This window comes from Armigeres subalbatus, chromosome 3 (genome assembly GCF_024139115.2).
Source record: "Armigeres subalbatus isolate Guangzhou_Male chromosome 3, GZ_Asu_2, whole genome shotgun sequence".
In the NCBI taxonomy this organism is placed as follows: domain Eukaryota; kingdom Metazoa; phylum Arthropoda; class Insecta; order Diptera; family Culicidae; genus Armigeres; species Armigeres subalbatus.
The window spans coordinates 292,681,397-292,700,387 of NC_085141.1; the positions used below are offsets into that span (position 1 = coordinate 292,681,397).

Genomic DNA, 18,991 nt, shown 5'->3' on the forward strand with positions numbered 1-18,991 from the left:
TACTAAAGTTTACTTCGGATTTCTTGGCAGTTATCTTAAGACAATAGCTTTGTCTATCGTGCTGGAGTGAAAATGTAGCAAAATATGCAAAATTAGCTTATCTATTAGCGAAAGAGAGTGCAAGCAAAGAGAGACTCTCTTTTGCACATACGACCTATTCTCAAAGCAATCTAGAATTGGAGTATGAATCCGAGACCGTTGTATGCTCCTTATTTCGCGCAAGAAAATAGGATAGTTCCTAATTTCGCGCAAAAGTGTTCCTAACTTCGCTCATGTTTGAAATTGAATATCGTTATTGGTTTGATGAAATATAATCAATTAACCAATAGAAGCATGCATCCATTGTTCAAAATATGCAGATAACGGTATCAAAAAGCCATTAGTGACCCGTTCTTTAGTCGAAATGGTATGTTCCTATATTTCGACCCTGGAGCTTTGCTTAGATTTTACTTCATGCATTTTAGTTGACACAAGTCATAATTCCTAAAATATCGTTTGCTTCTGAAATATAAACCATATTTTAAGAAAAAATGCATTGTAGTAATGTTTAGCGGTGTATAAAAAAAGTTTAAATTTCCGAGACGTCATGAAAGGAAGTCTTAAATTCCGCTATCTCTTACATAGGACATCTTCAAATATGTGTTTTATTCAAGACATCTTCAATATTATATACATTATCGAAAAAGCTGCTGTAGTTTTATCTTAAGTTAAGCATCATTTTACACATCGCACATTTTAGCATCATTTTACACATCGGATTTGGTAGCTATTGCAGGCACTGATCTATAAGATTTTTCAAGTCAACATTAGTCGATGTCGGTCTGATCCGCCTGAAAATTAGATAAAAAGCGTATGGGAATAAACTTTTCGGGTTCTATTCAGTGTAAAACTGTCCTGTGTATTATATTGATTTTGTTTCATTAGAATGTTGCAAATGAAACTACGCAACAACAATAAACGAAACTAGGTACCATAATTACTCTCATATACCTAATTTCCATTTCCTAATGACCAAAACACACTTTTTTGCGGATATGGATTCTTCGTACGATTATACATATGCTCCATGAAAAAATATTCATGTTTTGTTCGGAAACATTCGAGTTATGGCGATAATTGTTTTTGAAAATATGGTCATTTGATCGCATAAGTTGACGTACCTCCATTACCTGCTGCAATATGGAGCAAAAACCTGTCTCATATTTTTGCGACATTCACAATTCACCAATTAGGCACAACATAGGTTTTAGTTTTACTTTGTCGTATTTCAGGACAACTTTATGATTTGGGCGTAACTGATTTTGTAATCAAAAATTAATAAGCAAGTTCCTGCTAAAGCAAGCATTTCTTGTGAAATCCACGGTATAATCCGACAAAATAAGCTTTCATCCATCGAGGTGTAGCTCTGGAGATAAATGTTTACATTATTTTGAATCAATAAAATAATGTTTGTTTGCCAAATATTGTGGCCAAAATTCAAAAATTAAGACAATCGCGATCATTCAAAAGGAAGTATGTATAATATAAAAGAAGAATGAAAATCCAATAATTATGTAACGCAGTGATTAGCTATTTGTGTCACACTTTTTTTAGAAGCTCATCAAAATTGCACATTGTGTATGGGATCACACTTATCTGAATCCCTATTCCTCCTCTAAAGTGTAGTAATTTATGGATATTTTCGTTACAGCTTGATAATATTGGTATGTATATTTTGAGCACATTTACCGGGAAGGATCCTAATAGATTCCACGGCTGTTATTTTAGTTTTAACAATTGCAATGCAATTCTTATTCATGTTTTTCATTTACCTTACCCGGACAGAACTGAATTATAAAACATGATATGGACTTTGATGTAAGATTCAAAAGAGCAGGCAAAAATATCAACAAAAAACGCACCGAAGTGTTATTTAAATATCAAGATAGTTCGAGATATTCATCACTTCTTCCAAATACCATTAACTGATAACCTCATGATATTTCAGAGCAAATTTAGATATTGTCGTCTGATATTTTGTGCTTTTATATACTACATAAAAATCAGACCCATATCTCATTTTGCAATCTAATCACGATTGATTTACTTCTAATACTCGTCTACTCGGGTATTTTAAAATAGGGATTGGAACCATTTTTGCTTTAAATTTGGTTGGAACGAGAACTTTGGCCAATACAATTTTCACGGAAAGAGCTATCCGAAAACCTTTCCCGGAAACTTGAACTTTTCAAAAGATTTCCCTTCTTCAATCAATAAATCTTAAGAAAATTATTTTGAGCTTTTTAGTGGAATGTCTTTATTTGTCATAAGACGAGTTTGTACTATCCCATTCAATTCCACCACTTAATTGTATTTTGACGGATACGTATTTCGACCTCAACAGTAAGGTCGTCTTCAGTGTCTCGTAATTGACTCTACTTAAGTCGACTCGAGTCAAGTACGAGACACTGAAGACGACCTTACTTTGAGGTCGAAATACGTATCGGTCAAGGTACAATTAAGTGGTAGAATTTAATGGAATTGTACAAACTCGTCTTATGACAAGTGATCAATAAATCGTTGGAACTAACTACAATTATTCTTTAGCGCTATATAACCACACGTAGTAGCCTGGTTTTTACGCCATGTCATGGGAACAAACATTTCACAAAAAGATTGTTTGATCGCATAAACTGTCGTATGCATATTTTGACCACTTCAATCAAAGGAATAATAATTAATTCCCGCGGCCTTCAAATAACTACTAATATTGTCCCTTTAGACAGATTAGTTCATCTATTTTGTTGATTGATATGATGATTTGTGTAAAATTAATAAAAATGCGTTTTCCCAACATCGATGGTGCTGGTTGTTACGTCAACTATGAAATCATGGGCAGTCATGTTCTTCGTCGCTTTGCTAAGCACAAGCAAATATGGCGGTCGATGGGAGGATCAAATTGAAATAATTTTATTTGGTGTACCAAAGCAAGTTTATTTTTCAATTTTTTCGTGAAAAACATTCAACAACAATAATATGTTGTAATCCTCCCGATTTTCAATTCTGACTGGCAACTAAAAATTGAAAAAAATAAATAATTTTATAATGCGCGAAGTTAGGGCGCGCGCGAAATTAGGGCACATCACGGTATTTTGCCAGTGGAGATATATCAGCTTCCACACTGATATTCTTCCCTCCCCCTTCATACGGGAGTTTGGCAGAAGGAAGGTCGTGTGATATGTGCCATCACAAATATTGCCCTCCGCTCGCTTTCAAATCGACTTCTATAAAAACATTCTTCATGCCTGCCGTATCCTAACGGAACTATAAATTCTATACTTTCGCCTCTAATTTTATCATGAACATGTACGTCTAAGTTTGGAAGATGATATTAGCATTTCCATATCATTGTAAATCGTTTAACTTCACGTTAATTAGTGAGCTTTTCAAGTTAATGTTGTAGGGCTGTGAGTCGCGCTGAATCGAGTCGAAAGGCTTCTTTGGCTTAGGTTTGAGTTGATGATGAATAGATAATTCTGTTCAAACGAATAATGAATTATTTATTCACTTCCATTTATTGATTCCAATGGTTTTACAATCAAGTTAATAATGTGCGCATTTCTTATTTATCATAACAATACAATTTCTCTAGCTCTTTGCAACACTTTTAGTACATCTAATTTCTCTATTGAGGTATCACACACATTCATTCCTGTTGGTAACCCTGTTGAATGTTCTTGATTGTTCACATCTTGTACATCCTTCGAACGTTTTTAACTGATCATGCTGAAAAGGTATTTCAAACATTATTCACGATGTTAAAATGAGTAAGTTGATATAGAAAGGTATAGAGTTGACAGTATGATACAAAAGCTGTTTTTTCTAATTATGTAACAAATGAGAGACCATGCAGACATACTAGGTGGGTTGATTGTTCAAATAATTTACAGATTTATTCAAAAGCGTAGACGTACACGATTTCAATACTACTGCTATTGCTACGATCAAAAATGCTACATACAATACTTCAACAACGCTCATATCAACGACTGAGCCTCAGCAGCAACGTCATCCCCGTTGAGTGATACCAAACTGCCAAAGATGTTTCGCTTCATTGGCAGCAGGCCCTCGTCCGTGGAACGACTCTTGCTCAGAAAATTATTTTGCTTCCGCAGCGGCAGGGGAGACTGCAGACTGTACATATTTCTACTGATACTACTAGCAGGTCGCCTGGCCAGTGGAGACCAGGACGATCCGACAAAACCCGACTCCGCCGAGTAGGGATGCGAAGGAACCTTCAAACTGTCGGAATGGTAGACAAAATTCAAAATCCCAGAAAGAAGGAAATCCATGATAGAAAAAAAAATGGTGATGTAAAATTGATGATGTTTCTACGGTTTGGAAAAAAAAAACTTAGAGTAGTACTTACTCAATGATTCGAGTTTGTGACGTCCTTTGCTGGGATTGATCTGAGTGTCTACTTTCTGCTGAACCTTTCCGCGATGCAAGCTTCACTCCATTCAGAGGTCGATTATTTTCCCACGAATTGTGGCGTTTCAAATTATTGGCGATTGTTTGGATGCTGTTGAAGAAAGTTTCAGGTTTAGATCGGAAATACATTTCGCATGGATATAGAAATACCTATCGCCAATTCTTCTCTTGTCAAGTTCTTTTTGTAACAGCTCGGGAATTTTGTTCTCATTAGCTGAAACCCGGCCGTCTAGAGAATCATGCTTAGGTCGACCCACGCTGCCCATACTGTCGCTGCTGGCGCTCATAGCGTTCTGCCAAACGTTCGACATATCCTCTCCACTTGCTGATAAGTTCAGCATTTCTGCTGAAAATGTAGGCCTTGCCGGAATAATCGGCGAACGACAGCAAACCCTAGAATTTGAAACTAAGCTAAACACATGAAATTCTATCAACAATAAAAAAAAACTCACGAGTTCACATCCTCTAATTTCTTCAACAGTCTCTCGTTCTCTCGACAGACTACTTCCTGATCGCGCATAATCATTTCTCGTGTACTGTAGAGTTCGGAGTTTTCCTGTCGTAGCGCTTGGTTCTCCATCATGTATACCTTAACCAGCTCCTTGAGTTCATTGCCCTCCATATCGATCAGTTTCTCCACATCCACCTTCGGAGGTGTTCGGATGATTTGACGTCGTTCAAGGTAGTCTACCTGACTGTTGATTTCGAGCGATTCAGACTGTAGATTCAATGCTGTCCGTAAATGTTCGTTCTCTACCTGTAGAGCACCGATCTCTCGTTTAAGGCTGAGAATTAGCGCTTCACGGGGATCCATCACGATGATCGGCTTGGTGCGAATCTTCTTCGCTCTAGCAGCATAGCGAAGCGTGTTCAAGGTTTCCGTTATGTTGGATCGGGCCGGCGAAATACATGCAATCTAGAATAAATTCTAATGAAACATACTGAAGCGTTGCAATATAAAGCAATTCACCATTAGCGTAACGCCATTTCCAGCCAAACTATCCGCTAACAGCTTGGTTAGCTTACTATCCCGATAGGGTATATGGCCGCTCCGTTTCTTCGAATCGCTCAACGATGCAATACAATATCCTACAATTGAACTTTTTTGGAAATTTCTTAAACGAGACTTTGATCGATTGCTACCTACCCAAAACCATCAAACTTTTGTTGATGTTATTTGCTTCCTCGAGAGTTTTGCCCTCACTGTGAGTCTTTTTGGTCATCTCACTGCCAGCCAGATCGACAAAGTTGATCTTCCCCTGCTTGGATATGAACACGCCGCCTTCGGCTTGCTGCTCCGAGGTGATGTGCACCGTCAAGATCGTGTGACTTCTCGAGGAGTAGTCATTCATCGAGTGGCAACCTACCGAACGGTTTCGCATTCCTGTTGAATTGATGACAAGATCATAAATGGTAAGCGTGGGACCTTTGTTCGCTACACGATACAACGGGGGAGCGTTCATTCAATTGGATTACCTTCTTCGAGAACCGCTAGCAGGTCGTCGAGTTCTTCGCAGTCTACGGTGAAGAGGTTCTCCACGAAAAATCCTCTCGACTTTTTGGACCATCGAACGGCCAGCGGTTTGCGAGCTGTTCCTGGGTTGAGTAAATCTATAACCTGAAATTAATGGATAAATGGATGTTAGAAACGTTTTTGAGCTCGCTGCACAGCTGAAATGGAAACAGCTTTGCGCCGAAATCTGATTCGTGCGACGCCGATTGGCTCAAAGTTGAGTATCGTCGAACAATCTAATTCGTGACGATTGATACCGAAGTGCTCTTTAGTCGGCTGTCCAACGTAGCTGGAAAGTGGAATACGACGACCCGTTTGAGAAGCTGTTGAGCATTAAACATGAGCGCCATGATCATTAAGTCATTTGATCAATTGCTGCTAATACTTTACCAAATTTAATCAATAATCTAAATGGACGATGCGAAGATCGATTACAACATTTTTTTGTAGTTGTGTGCGATCAAAATCAATTCGAGGATCATTCATTGACACCGTGTGGCCGTTAGGTGAGCATCTGGAAGCTTCGGAACTTTCGAAGATGTGCCAATTTTTAAGTCGTCCTAGAAAGTTTTGAGTTTTTAGAAATCGCTTGTTGAGAAATGTGAGAGCATGATTGATGCAATCTAAACGGATAGCCACAATACATCCAATAATGCTGCGACTTTCAATAAATCGTTCGTTCACTTCAAGTGGTGGAATAAAATGGGATAGTTCGAAATCGTCTTATGACTTGTGGGCAGCAGGGACTATGTCCAAGGGCTTGACGATCCCTCCCCAGGTCATCTGCGAGTTGTGGGGCTTGCCTAGGATGTGGTGGGGTTTGACAGTGGGCCCTGTTAAACCACTATAAAAAGCTGCATGTATCCGCAAGTAGGCCTCACCAAAGCGACCGTGTGCTGCTCAAAGCGCACAAGCCCAAGTCCTGGTGTTAGGTGGGACGCTAAACAGCCCTGACACGACGGCCCTCCGACGAGACAGGAGGTTTGCGCAGGCCCAATAAACCGCCTGGAAAACCAATCATTACGAACAATATAAGAGATATGCGACACGAAATAATCGGCAAAGACCTAGGCGACGAATACAGGATCACGATTGGAAGTTTGGAACATGGAATTGCAAGTCGCTAGGCTTCGCAGGTTGCGATAGGATGATCTACGATGAATTACATCCCCGCAACTTCGACGTCGTGGCGCTGCAGGAGATTTGCTGGACAGGACAGAAAGTGTGGAAAAGCGGGCATCGAGCGGCTACCTTCTACCAAAGCTGTGGCACCACCAACGAGCTGGGAACCGGCTTCATAGTGCTGGGTAAGATGCGCCAACGCGTGATTGGGTGGCAGCCAATCAACGCAAGGATGTGCAAGCTGAGGATAAAAGGCCGTTTCTTCAACTATAGCATCATCAACGTGCACCGCCCACACGAAGGGAGACCCGACGACGAGAAAGAAGTGTTCTATGCACAGCTGGAGCAGACATACGATGGATGCCCACTGCGGGACGTCAAAATCGTCATCGGTGACATGAACGCACAGGTAGGAAGGGAGGAAATGTATAGACCGGTCATCGGATAGTCTGGACACCGTATCGAATGACAACGGCCAACGATGCATAAACTTTGCAGCCTCCCGCGGAATGGTAGTCCGAAGCACCTTCTTTCCTCGCAAAAATATCCACAATGCCACATGGAGATCACCTAACCAAGAAACGACCAACTACCAGGAGACCAACTACCAGGAGAGCTATTTAAACACGGTGGTGAGGCACTGGCTAGAGCGCTGCACTGGGTCATTACCAAGATTTGGGAGGAGGAAGTTTTGCCGCAGGAGTGGATGGAAGGTGTCGTGTGTCCCATCTACAAAAAAGGCGATAAGCTAGATTGTAGCAACTACCGCGCAATCACATTGCTGAACGCCGCCTACAAGGTACTAACACCAATTGCAAGGGAGATCGTGGGGCAGTATGGGCGAACGCTCCACCACGGACCAGGTGTTCGCCATTCGCCAAGTACTGCAGGAATGCCTCGAATACAACGTGCCCACATCATCTATTCATCGACTTCAAAGCCGCATATGATACAATCGATCGGGACCAGCTATGGCAACTAATGCACGAACACGGTTTTCCGGATAAACTGACACGGTTAATCAAAGCGACGATGGATCGGGTGATGTGCGTAGTTCGAGTTTCAGGGGCATTCTCGAGTCCCTTCGAAACCCGCAGAGGGTTACGGCAAGGTGATGGTCTTTCGTGTCTTCTATTCAACATCGCTTTGGAAGGGGTAATACGAAGAGCAGGGATTAACACGAGTGGTACAATTTTCAATAAGTCCGTCCAGCTATTTGGCTTCGCCGACGACATAGATATTATGGCACGTAACTTTGAGAAGATGGAGGAAGCCTACATCAGACTGAAGAGGGAAGCTAAGCGGATCGGACTAGTCATCAACGCGTCGAAGACGAAGTACATGATAGGAAGAGGTTCAAGAGAAGACAATGTGAGCCACCCACCGCGAGTTTGCATCGGTGGTGACGAAATCGAGGTGGTAGAAGAATTTGTGTACTTGGGCTCACTGGTGACTGCCGAAAATGACACCAGCAGAGAAATTCGGAGACGCATAGTGGCTGGAAATCGTACGTACTTTGGACTCCGCAAGACGCTCCGATCGAATAGAGTTCGCCGCCGTACCAAACTGACAATCTACAAAACGCTAATTAGACCGGTAGTCCTCTACGGACACGAGACTTGGACGATGCTCGTGGAGGACCAACGCGCACTTGGAGTTTTCGAAAGGAAAGTGCTGCGTACCATCTATGGTGGGGTGCAGATGGCGGACGGTACGTGGAGGAGGCGAATGAACCACGAATTGCATCAGCTGTTGGGAGAACCATCCATCGTTCACACCGCGAAAATCGGACGACTGCGATGGGCCGGGCACGTAGCCAGAATGTCGGACAGTAACCCGGTGAAAATGGTTCTCGACAACGATCCGACGGGCACAAGAAGGCGAGGTGCGCAGCGGGCAAGGTGGATCGATCAGGTGGAAGATGACTTGCGGACCCTCCGTAGACTGCGTGGTTGGCGACGTGTAGCCATGGACCGATCCGAATGGAGAAGACTCTTATATACCGCACAGGCCACTTCGGCCTTAGTCTGAATAAATAAATAAATAATTACGTCTATCCTTCTTGACTAGCAGACGCGGACTCCTCTTTTTTCAGTCTCGTAGATCAATCTGCTCTTTCTCTCCTTCTCTTTGATATCTCCGGAACAGCAGGAATACCACCATTGTAGATGGTAAACGACATAGATAGAGATGCTAGACTTATACTCCGCAACATGGGTTTCAGGGTAGGAAATGGAGGGATTTTGAGGGTAATGTCTAAATAACTACTTAAATCTGAAACAGCTAATTTGCCACAACCTATTTTTATATTGTTTCCATATCCAAATTTTGAAATAAGTTTTTCTACGAGATAGATCGGGTTCCCAATAGTGGCAAAAAGGTATTGGTTCCGGTTATACGGTAACACCTTCGGACACCGTATTTATTGGAACATTAGTCGTAATGTTGTCCCGAATACCTTGAGCCGCTAGCTTGGGGTCAACACAGAACCCGTTTCCCGCAAACTGAACTGATGTCTTCGGAAGGCTTCCTATTAAAAAGGGATCTTCGATATTTAATAGGCGATGCATAGGCTGTGCATTGTTTTCAAATGTCTGTGTGTATTTGAGCAGCCATTCAGGACGAAGATCTTCTATGTTGGCCCTATGTACCTAATACTCAGGAACCACGAGTGAGTGAGATCGAGTAAAGTAAACCCCTCACTTAGTGAGAAGTTGAAAATGATAAATGACAAAACTAGACAGAAAAGACGAAAGAAACTGATCGACGAAAGATTACTGAAATAACGAAATGAGGAAAAAATGAAAAAGAAACTGAAGAAAATAAATAAATAAGGAAGAAAAAAAATTGGATAGAATAAATAAGAGGGAGGAAGATAAAATTGATGGCATAGAAAAGAAGAAATATTGTGAGGAATATTATTAAATAAGAATGCTCTCGCATAAGATTCTACTGCCAAATGTCTTTCAGCTAAATAAACCGACCCTAACTAAAGTTCCGCAGCTTACATACATGAATAAAAATAGCTGATTTTCCCCATCACACGATTTGGCGTTGCAATGCTGACGAATTTGATTAATAAAAACGTTATTGATAGGAGGATACTTTGTGAATGTTACTAATTTGAAAATGTTTTTGACCTTTATGATATTTTATTGCCTTTTTCATTGCACGAGAAGTTATCATCTCGGTGATAGGTGATAGCTGAAATAATCTGCGTGCTTAATCAAAGGATCGACTAATGAAGGTATTTAATTGATGAAGTAATTATTCATAAATATTCGCTGCTCTTTGCTAGTAGCAGATCCCAATATTGAACTATGAATGATTAAAATGCAATCAATCGAACAGGATTATCGTGGAATTCTATCTTATCTTAGTTTATAGATTCGAATAATGTTGTGTCCTATTATTCATGCTCTAATGGTAAACGGCTCCTAAAAGAAGCCACGATAAGCCTCGATTTGCAATCAATTTTTAATAACATCACCTCGCATACGCGGTTGGATTCAATCGGTCACGACATACATTACCTCGCTCAACCAACCATGGCTAGAATACGTCCATCGTTCATGATTGACCTTCACACCGAGTGCCCTCGCCCCTATCCCAATGGCGGAACAACACGCTGCCATGCGGAGCTTGAAATTACCGAAGGCACATGAAATATTGCACTTTATTATATTAGATAATCTTCCATTTATTACGACGCAATATTTCCTATATTGCATGTGACGTCAACATGTAGCAAAATGTTTCCATAAGTTTTCGATTCGTGTTTACCAGAGGATGATTGTTCTGCTAACATGCTGAACAATTCATATGAATCCTACTTCCCTAGTTTTGCCCTCTTACCTTTTCGTTGTAGATTTCCAAGAAGGAAGCTTTCAACACAAAGTTTGTATCCTTTCGTTCCTGGAGCAATTTGAATAGATATAGAAACGATCGAAACACCAATCCGTGGCTCTCGTGCTGCGGATCCGGTTTTCCGTAGAACTGAAAATCAATGAATAATGTTTAATTACGACGTTTGTCGATACATATTCGTAACGAGCTGCCACTCACCAGCTCCGGAGGCCCCGTGAGGGTGTGCGTCTTCCCCGAACCGGTCTGTCCGTAGCAAAATGCCGTACAGCTGAAGCCTTCGATTGCCATTTCGATTAGCCGTTTGATGCCCGAGTACTGCAGCACATCGTCCTGCGTTGCGCCCGGTTCGAAGACTACGTTGTAGGAAAACAATTTGGGCTTCTGGCCCCCACTCCCCGGGGCTGCCGGAATGCCATCACACTGCGGAATAAAGCACACGGCACGTTTTTAAAATGTGATTGTGAACGTAGTAAATAGCTACGTACCAGGATTTGTCCGTTTCCGGGGAACTGGACCACCATGTCGTCGGCATTGCGAATTTCTTTCACATTTAGGGGTCGAACGCGCACCACAACGTTAATGTTGTCCTCCGGTGTGCCCGGAGCCGAACTACCGCTCCCATTCGAAGACTGCGTGATGTTGTCCAAGTTGTCAATGCTGCCACGACTGGAAGGTGGTTGAAGAAAGTACGCATTTAAAAAAGTGCATTCAACAAGATTCTTTAAGTTCAATAAAAAATTATTTACATATACATATCATGTTATTAGGCACCCGCCGTGGAAAATGCGTAAGCGCAGCATGTAAAATATCTATTTTGGAAAATGTATTACCGGGCCTTCCTTAGCTGTGCGGTGAGATGCTCAGCTACAAAGCAAGACAATGCTGAAAGTGGCTGGGTTCGATTCCCGGTCCCGGTCTAGGAAATTTTCTCGACTTCCCTGGGCATAAAAGTATCATCGTGTTAGCCTCATAATACACGGAAGGATTCCCGGTGCCGGTCTAGGCAATTTTTGGATTGGAAATTGTCTCGACTTCTCTGGGGATAAAAGTATCATCGTGCTATCCTCATGATATACGAATGCAAAAATGGTAATCTGGCTTAGATACCTCGCAGTTAATAACTGTGGAAGTGCTTAATGAACACTAAGCTACGAGGCGGCTCTGTCCCAGTGTGGGGATGTAATGCTAATAAGAAGAAGATTCGGAAGGAAAAACTTGGTAACTTGGCTTAGAAACCTCGCAGTTAACAAATGTGGAAGTGCTTAATAAATCCTAGCTGTGTGGCGGCACTGTCCCAGTGGAGAGATATAATGCCAAGAAGAAGAAGTATAGACGGTAACCAATATTATTTAGTGAGAATCGAGCACATAATGGCAATATTATCCGTAACGCTGGGTAGACACATTTACGTGGTTTGTTACGGGGTAAGATCTACCACGGTTACATTGCCAGTTACAGGCAAATCCTGACCCAACGAATACCTTCCTCACTATCCAACTCCGTGGTACTTTATGAGGGTGTCGGCTGAGTCGGTGGCCTCTCCTTAAGTACCACATCAACACTTCCTACCTCTCCCTAGTTACGGTGAAGATGGGCGTATCCAGGAGTAGTAATCATCATGCTTTTATTATATTTGTCCAAGGCTTCTTGATTTCTGATAGCATTCTAGATAAGGATCGCAAAAGTAAAACATGAGTATCACTAGTGTCCAATCTACGACTTAAACCGTAACAATACTAATGCTAATCGCGCACATAAAGGCAATACGATAAACAGATCAATTTCCTGCTAAATTACGTAGGATCTCCGTCGTCCTTAGCGAGTTCGTATTCGAAATCTTGCGTTATCCGAATCATCCGATTCACTCCCCGTAATATTTTTCGGTAAATGACTGGTGATTTCGCATGAAAAACTTTACTTTCACGCACGATACTTTCCTCCAAAATCGCAATTCAGTTTGCTCGAGCACAAGGAATGATTTCATCATTGACATTGCTTTTATTTATAGTTTATAGCTTAGCTTAGCTTAGACTGACTGTACATATCAATGGTTGCTACTCCGTAATTGATCAGAACTGGTGAAAATTGCACTACGATCCAAGTGAATAGTGGTTGGGATTTACCAACTATTCTCGAAGTGCACGTTTCAGCAGCTCGAAAATGTTGATCAATAACGGCGCCGGCCAAGTCCTTACAGTCAGTTGGGAAAGGGAGGGAATGTGAGTGTGTGGTAATTGTTGCTACTAGAGACCGAGAATACCTCTGCATCTCCACAATTACCACGGGAAGGAAGTAGTGTTAGTTGGGTGGGGTAATCAGTAACATAGATCGGGATTCATCATGGAAAGTGATGTGACCTATGCAACCTACACAGCAGTATTAGCATTTCCTTAACTTGTTCAATTGTTCATTCTTCGCGAGAATAAACAATCAATCGCTCAAAGTGAGCGATTGTTCATTTGAATTTCGGATTAGGCGCCCGCGTCATTTTTTTAACGTAAGAACAATAAAAAAGAAACGGGATTAAAATTGAAAATAAAGTAATAATCACGGCTGTTAAACCAAATTGATAGTAATCGGAAAGCTTATTATGTTATCTCTATTTGACGTTAAATAAGAATGTTCAGCCAGACATATTTTGTTAATTTACGTTTATTTTACATGTCGTTTATTTTGCATTACTTTCGCGCGTGTGTTTGTCGCTTGCCGTGACCAGTATACCGTAATCAGGATCTCACTGGTATTAATCCTGATGTGCCGGTTGGCACTCGTGTTGGGCTTGTACGCTTTGAGCGGCACACGGTTGCTTCCCAGTCTACATAAAATTGCACATGGTGCAATACAGGATGCTAAATTGGAGACGATATATAAATGTGGAGAAGTACTCCTATTGCCTGCACTTCAGCATCCTACACGACACCATATACGTTCATGTGTTGACTGGGTTTGATAGGGCCTGCTTATAGACACATGCAGCTTTTTGAAGAGGTTTAACAGAGCCCACTGTCAAACCCCACCACATGCTAGGCAGGCCCTCTAACTCGCAGTGGCCATGGGGAGGGGTCGTCAAGCCCTTGGACATAGTCCCTGCTGCCCCTATTGACATTGCTTTTATTTATAGTTTATAGTAGAGTAACTATCTTGAACCAAATTTGACAGCATTAAAGGGATACTGTTTAGTTTGAATTTGATTTTTTCCTGTATGTAAAAATGGCACGTTTAATGATAGAAAATGATTTTATTATTTCTTAGACATTGAATTATTTTGACTCGCCAGACTAATATATATAGTAGTTATCTGTTTTGGTTAGAAAACTTTAAAAAAACTGAAAAAATATTCATAATTTCGTAAAGCAAGACTATTTTCAGAATAAAAAATTTAAATAATTTTTATTTGAGATTTAAAACTGCTGAATTCATTTCTAGTAAATCTCAATTGGGCCATTACAAATCAATATAATAAAAATGAAATGGTCTGTGTTCGTATCCGCATAATTCGGCAACGGCTGGATGGATTTTATCCATTTTTTCAGCAATTATGTTCATTATCGTTTCCGACGGGTTTTTATAATATTTGTCCATGCGAAAATCACAAGTAAAGATGTTTGAATCGTAAAAAACTAAAATTAAGAATCGTATGGAAATTTCGCTTAGGCAGTGCACAACGCACATTTTCGCCTACTGCGCAGGACAACGTCTGCCGGGTCGACTAGTATTTAATATAAATTATGTCCTACTGGTCTCCGAAAGGTAAGGGAGGAGGCGTAATAAATAAAATTTCCAATGAATGATTAAATTTGTTATGATTAATGGTTTATTTATTTTTGACGATGATTAATAATTATGATTAACGATTAAATTAATTTTTGACAATGAATAACAATTATGATTAATGAATAAAATGTTTAAAGTATAATTAACGATTAACGATCCTGATTAAACATTATTAATGATTAACGACCGATATTAATGATTATGAGTAATCAATTTGCATAGTAATCAAGTAATCTTTATCTAAGGCTACGCCGAGGCCGTCTCGATTCCCGAAGTCCACCGACGCAATTACCAGACAGCAACAATTCCAGATCACATTAAAAGACTAATAGCATTACGGAATAAACGTTGAAGACAATGCAATGGTACAGGTGGAGGGATCCTATCTATCGCGACATAGTGGCATCTCTCAATAACAGGATTCGAGCTGAGTGTGACCAAGATCGATATGAAAAGTTTAAAGAGACACTACGAAATAGTGATAGCTACCTCAACATTCTCTGGAAAATATCCAGCCTTACAAATCAATCAAATATAGTCCCCCTTTGCGCCACGGTGACTTTATGATGGCGTCCTCATAAGACTAGGCCAAGTTGTTGGCAGCATGGTTTGCCCAGTCGTACACCAATCAAATGCAAAGCATCGATGATACGATTGCTGCAGTGAACAACTCAATCAACCCGTAGAGCAGTCCGACCTGACAAACGATAATCCATGGCTGATTCGTCCAAAGGAGGTAGCCCGGTTCATCGTCAAGCTTAAATCGAAAAAGTCGCCTGGGCACGACCAAATTAGGAACGTGTTTCTCTCTAAAATATTTTCCACTTGTTTACGACTAGGATACTTTCCCTCCTGTTGGAAACATGCAGTAGATGTAGCTATCCCCAAAACCAAAAACGGACCAAAGAAATGCCTCGAACTACAGACTAATTAGTTTACAATTGGTGCGGTTGGTAAAAGGTAACCAATTTCACATTATAGGGAAATCTTCGGGCGTGGTCCTTCTGGAGGTGAAGAAAGCCTTTGACTCTGTGTAGCAGGAGGCAATTCTACACAAAATGCTTCAAGGGAACTTTCCCTTGCACTTACTGAAAATTATTCGTTCTTTTCTTCAAAACCGCGTGAAGTGAAAGTAATATAATAAAGGTCAATGGTGGAAAGTCGCAAACAATCTTTTTCACAAGAAAGCGAAGCCCTCGTAATCTTCCTCGCAGACAAATCAACGTGTGTGGACAACAAGTTCCATGGTCGTCCGATGATCTGTACCTCGGCATGACGTTAGACCAAAAGCTAAGATTCGCCACCCATATCAAGAACGCCCTTAGCAAAAGTGATAAATTAACCAAAACCCTTTTTTTCACTCGTCAACCGGAGGTCGTTTCTGGATAAAAAAAATCAAAGCTGCTACTGTAAACTTTTCCTGCTTGGTATAACTGTGCTGCTTCTCACAGAAAGAAAATACAAGTCAAACTGAATACTGAATTTTGAACCATTCCACCCAACCGAGGAGGTTCACAGGATTGCGAACATTGAACGCATCGACGATAGGTTTCAGCGCAGCGAGTACTCCCAAAAGTTTTGGACTGTTTGTATAACTTCAGCAAATCCACTGCTAAAGCGCCTGGTCGCATAAAACTGTGATATTAGGATAACAAATTATAGATTTCCTCTTGCTGTCCACCATACTATCTTGTAATTCTTGAAGGTTTTTTTGCATGTATTTTCCTTCAAATACTTAGGGGCCGTACACTAATAACGTAAGCATTTTTCTGCGTTTTTAAACCTCCCTCCCCCCATGTAAGATTTCAAATCATCAGATACTGGATGGATTATTTTGCAAATCAGATACAAATCATTTTTTTATTTGTATGGAGCGTAAGAAAATGGCAGACCCCCCTCCCCCCATAAGTGATTACGTTATTAGTGTACGACCCCTCATCTAATTATGTAGACCCTATCAGTCAACTGACTTGAGCTTGAGCTTGATTGACTGCTCGTAGTTGCTACTCCACTATGACCAGATCAGCTGTTCTTGCACAGGGAACCAACAGATGTTTTGCTTAGGACTAGCTCACATCTTCAATGTACAAGTACTGGTGATTTCATTTGTTAGGTCATACTGGCGCCTGCCACGTCAGAATGCAAGTCAATGTAGGGAAGGGGGAGGAAATGATGATGCAATCACTCACCCACTGCAGGCCGAATATTCCTCTGCACTTGCCACGAGTTCATGCGGAATTCTTTTCAGTCAACTGACTTGACTGAAAAACAAAATTGTTGAAAGGTATCCCATTACTCAATTAGCGAACACTATTACCCTGGAATTGTTAAATTATGGAAAATAAACTGAAACTGAATAATTGAAATTATCTTCTTCTTCTTCTTCTTCTTATTGGCATTACATCCCCACAGAGGGACAGAGCCGCCTCGCAGCTTAGTGTTCATTAAGCACTTCCACAGTTATTAACTGCGAGGTTTCTAAGCCAGGTTACCATTTTTGCATTCGTATATCATGAGGCTAACACGATGATACTTTTATGCCCAGAGAAGTCGAGACAATTTCCAATCCGAAAATTGTCTAGACCGGCACCGGGAATCGAACCCAGCCACCCTCAGCATGGTCTTGCTTTGAAGCCGCGCGTCTTACCGCACGGCTAAGGAGGGCCCCATTGAAATTATCTAAGGCTACCAAATTGGGTTATTGAAATGTATAAAAAATATATGATTATGATTAAAGATTAATGAATTAAAGCATTGTAGGTATGCAATAATTAAGGTTTATGATTAATGAATAAGGCAATTATGAATATGATTAGTGATTAATGATTAAAAGTAAAATACTATTTTTGGGTAAAAACATCCAATAGGGGGAGACATAATTATTTTTAAACATTTGTTGATTTTCGTTTCAATAAGCAGAATCAATTTATGAAAAAACTAAGTTAATTTTTGTGGACAAGAAAGTTTTGAACGACCTTGGGATATAGTTTTACGCGAATGTTTTTTCGCGCACTTTCTCGTAAAAACTGCGATATTTGTATCAGAATTATATTAACTCAGAATTAAGTCCAGCCCAGATTCCTGCCGGAGACATAAGAATCATTTTTATACTTAAATATTTTTTCCAGCTTTCCAAAACATCTTATACCAAATGGTATCTCGAATTGGAAATTATCTAAATGTTTTTATTCGAATCTTCGAAGTTTAAACAATTGTAAATCCTTAAAATATATTTTGTATACTTATATGTTAACTTAGTATACTCAAGTACTAATCGCAGCGGATGTCATGAAGAGAGAGGGCCTTATATCAAATATTATAAAATGTATTATTTACTATCTTTGCTTATATTTTCTTATGCTCTATTCACGAAAATATGAAAAAAAAAAATTATGGAAGGATCAAAGAAAAGGGTAAAAAACTGAAAAACGAATTTCTTTCAGATACCCGGTTCTGTTTTTACACGGGTGGGTTTTAGTTGATAACGACCTTTACTGCCGTGAATCGCAAGTCTGTCCCATCTGTAAAAAAGTGAAATCGAGAAAATCTCTTGCAAAAGTTTAGCATGTTTTCTCTACTATTTATGTGTTCAGACTGATTTGATATAAAATAGCCATGCTATGATACAGAACTAATGGTTTTCTAGTAGAAACATTATTAAAACTATTGATAACAATCATTTTTCTAATAGTAATTTGAGTGTGACTGACATGCGGTTACATTCTTCACCCACGCGAAAAGTAACCGCAAGTCAGTCACATTGTGAAGACGATTCTCTCATTGCATCGTTCGTTCGTAGCATCGCAATTAGTCTAGATAGGGGAAAGTGGGGCAAGATGGCCACCCTAAGTGGTAACCCTTGTAACACTCTTTCGAATTCTGCTGACTTTTCCATGAAACACCTTTATGATAACCCGTCTTCGACATAAGTATCAATAAACACTGAATAATGATGTTTCAGTATCTTAAAATCTGGTTTTAAAAAAGGTATTTTATTGATGCCTATATTCACCATCGATATGACCACCCCTCGGGGCAAGACGAGCAAAGACCAAACATTATTTCAAAAGTGTGCTGAATTTGTTTAGAACATGGGACGTATTTCTGGCACTTCTAGGGATTATGTTCCAATGACGTTTCGCTTGAAAATGTCGTTTTCCATGTTGGTGGTCAACACCAGTGGCCACTGGCACATTACGAGCTGTTTCCATCGAGTGATCAACCGGTTGCAGGAGAAATAATGTT

At 40.4% G+C, this 18,991-nt stretch overlaps 1 protein-coding gene across 1 annotated transcript in view; it reads right to left on the reverse strand.

The window, feature by feature from the left end:
* Positions 1–3,494: 3,494 nt before the first annotated feature.
* The window catches only part of LOC134224831 (kinesin-like protein KIF12), a 54,222-nt gene continuing 38,725 nt past the window's right edge, over positions 3,495–18,991 (reverse strand). The window contains exons 2-11 of the mRNA XM_062704436.1: positions 11,458–11,638; positions 11,171–11,392; positions 10,961–11,101; positions 5,947–6,088; positions 5,618–5,854; positions 5,441–5,559; positions 4,923–5,386; positions 4,621–4,863; positions 4,409–4,561; positions 3,495–3,765 (exon numbers count right to left, since the gene is read on the reverse strand). Of these exons, the coding sequence (XP_062560420.1) occupies positions 3,753–3,765; positions 4,409–4,561; positions 4,621–4,863; positions 4,923–5,386; positions 5,441–5,559; positions 5,618–5,854; positions 5,947–6,088; positions 10,961–11,101; positions 11,171–11,392; positions 11,458–11,638 (1,915 nt within the window). The 3' untranslated portion in view covers positions 3,495–3,752. The remainder of the gene's footprint in view (positions 3,766–4,408; positions 4,562–4,620; positions 4,864–4,922; positions 5,387–5,440; positions 5,560–5,617; positions 5,855–5,946; positions 6,089–10,960; positions 11,102–11,170; positions 11,393–11,457; positions 11,639–18,991) is intronic.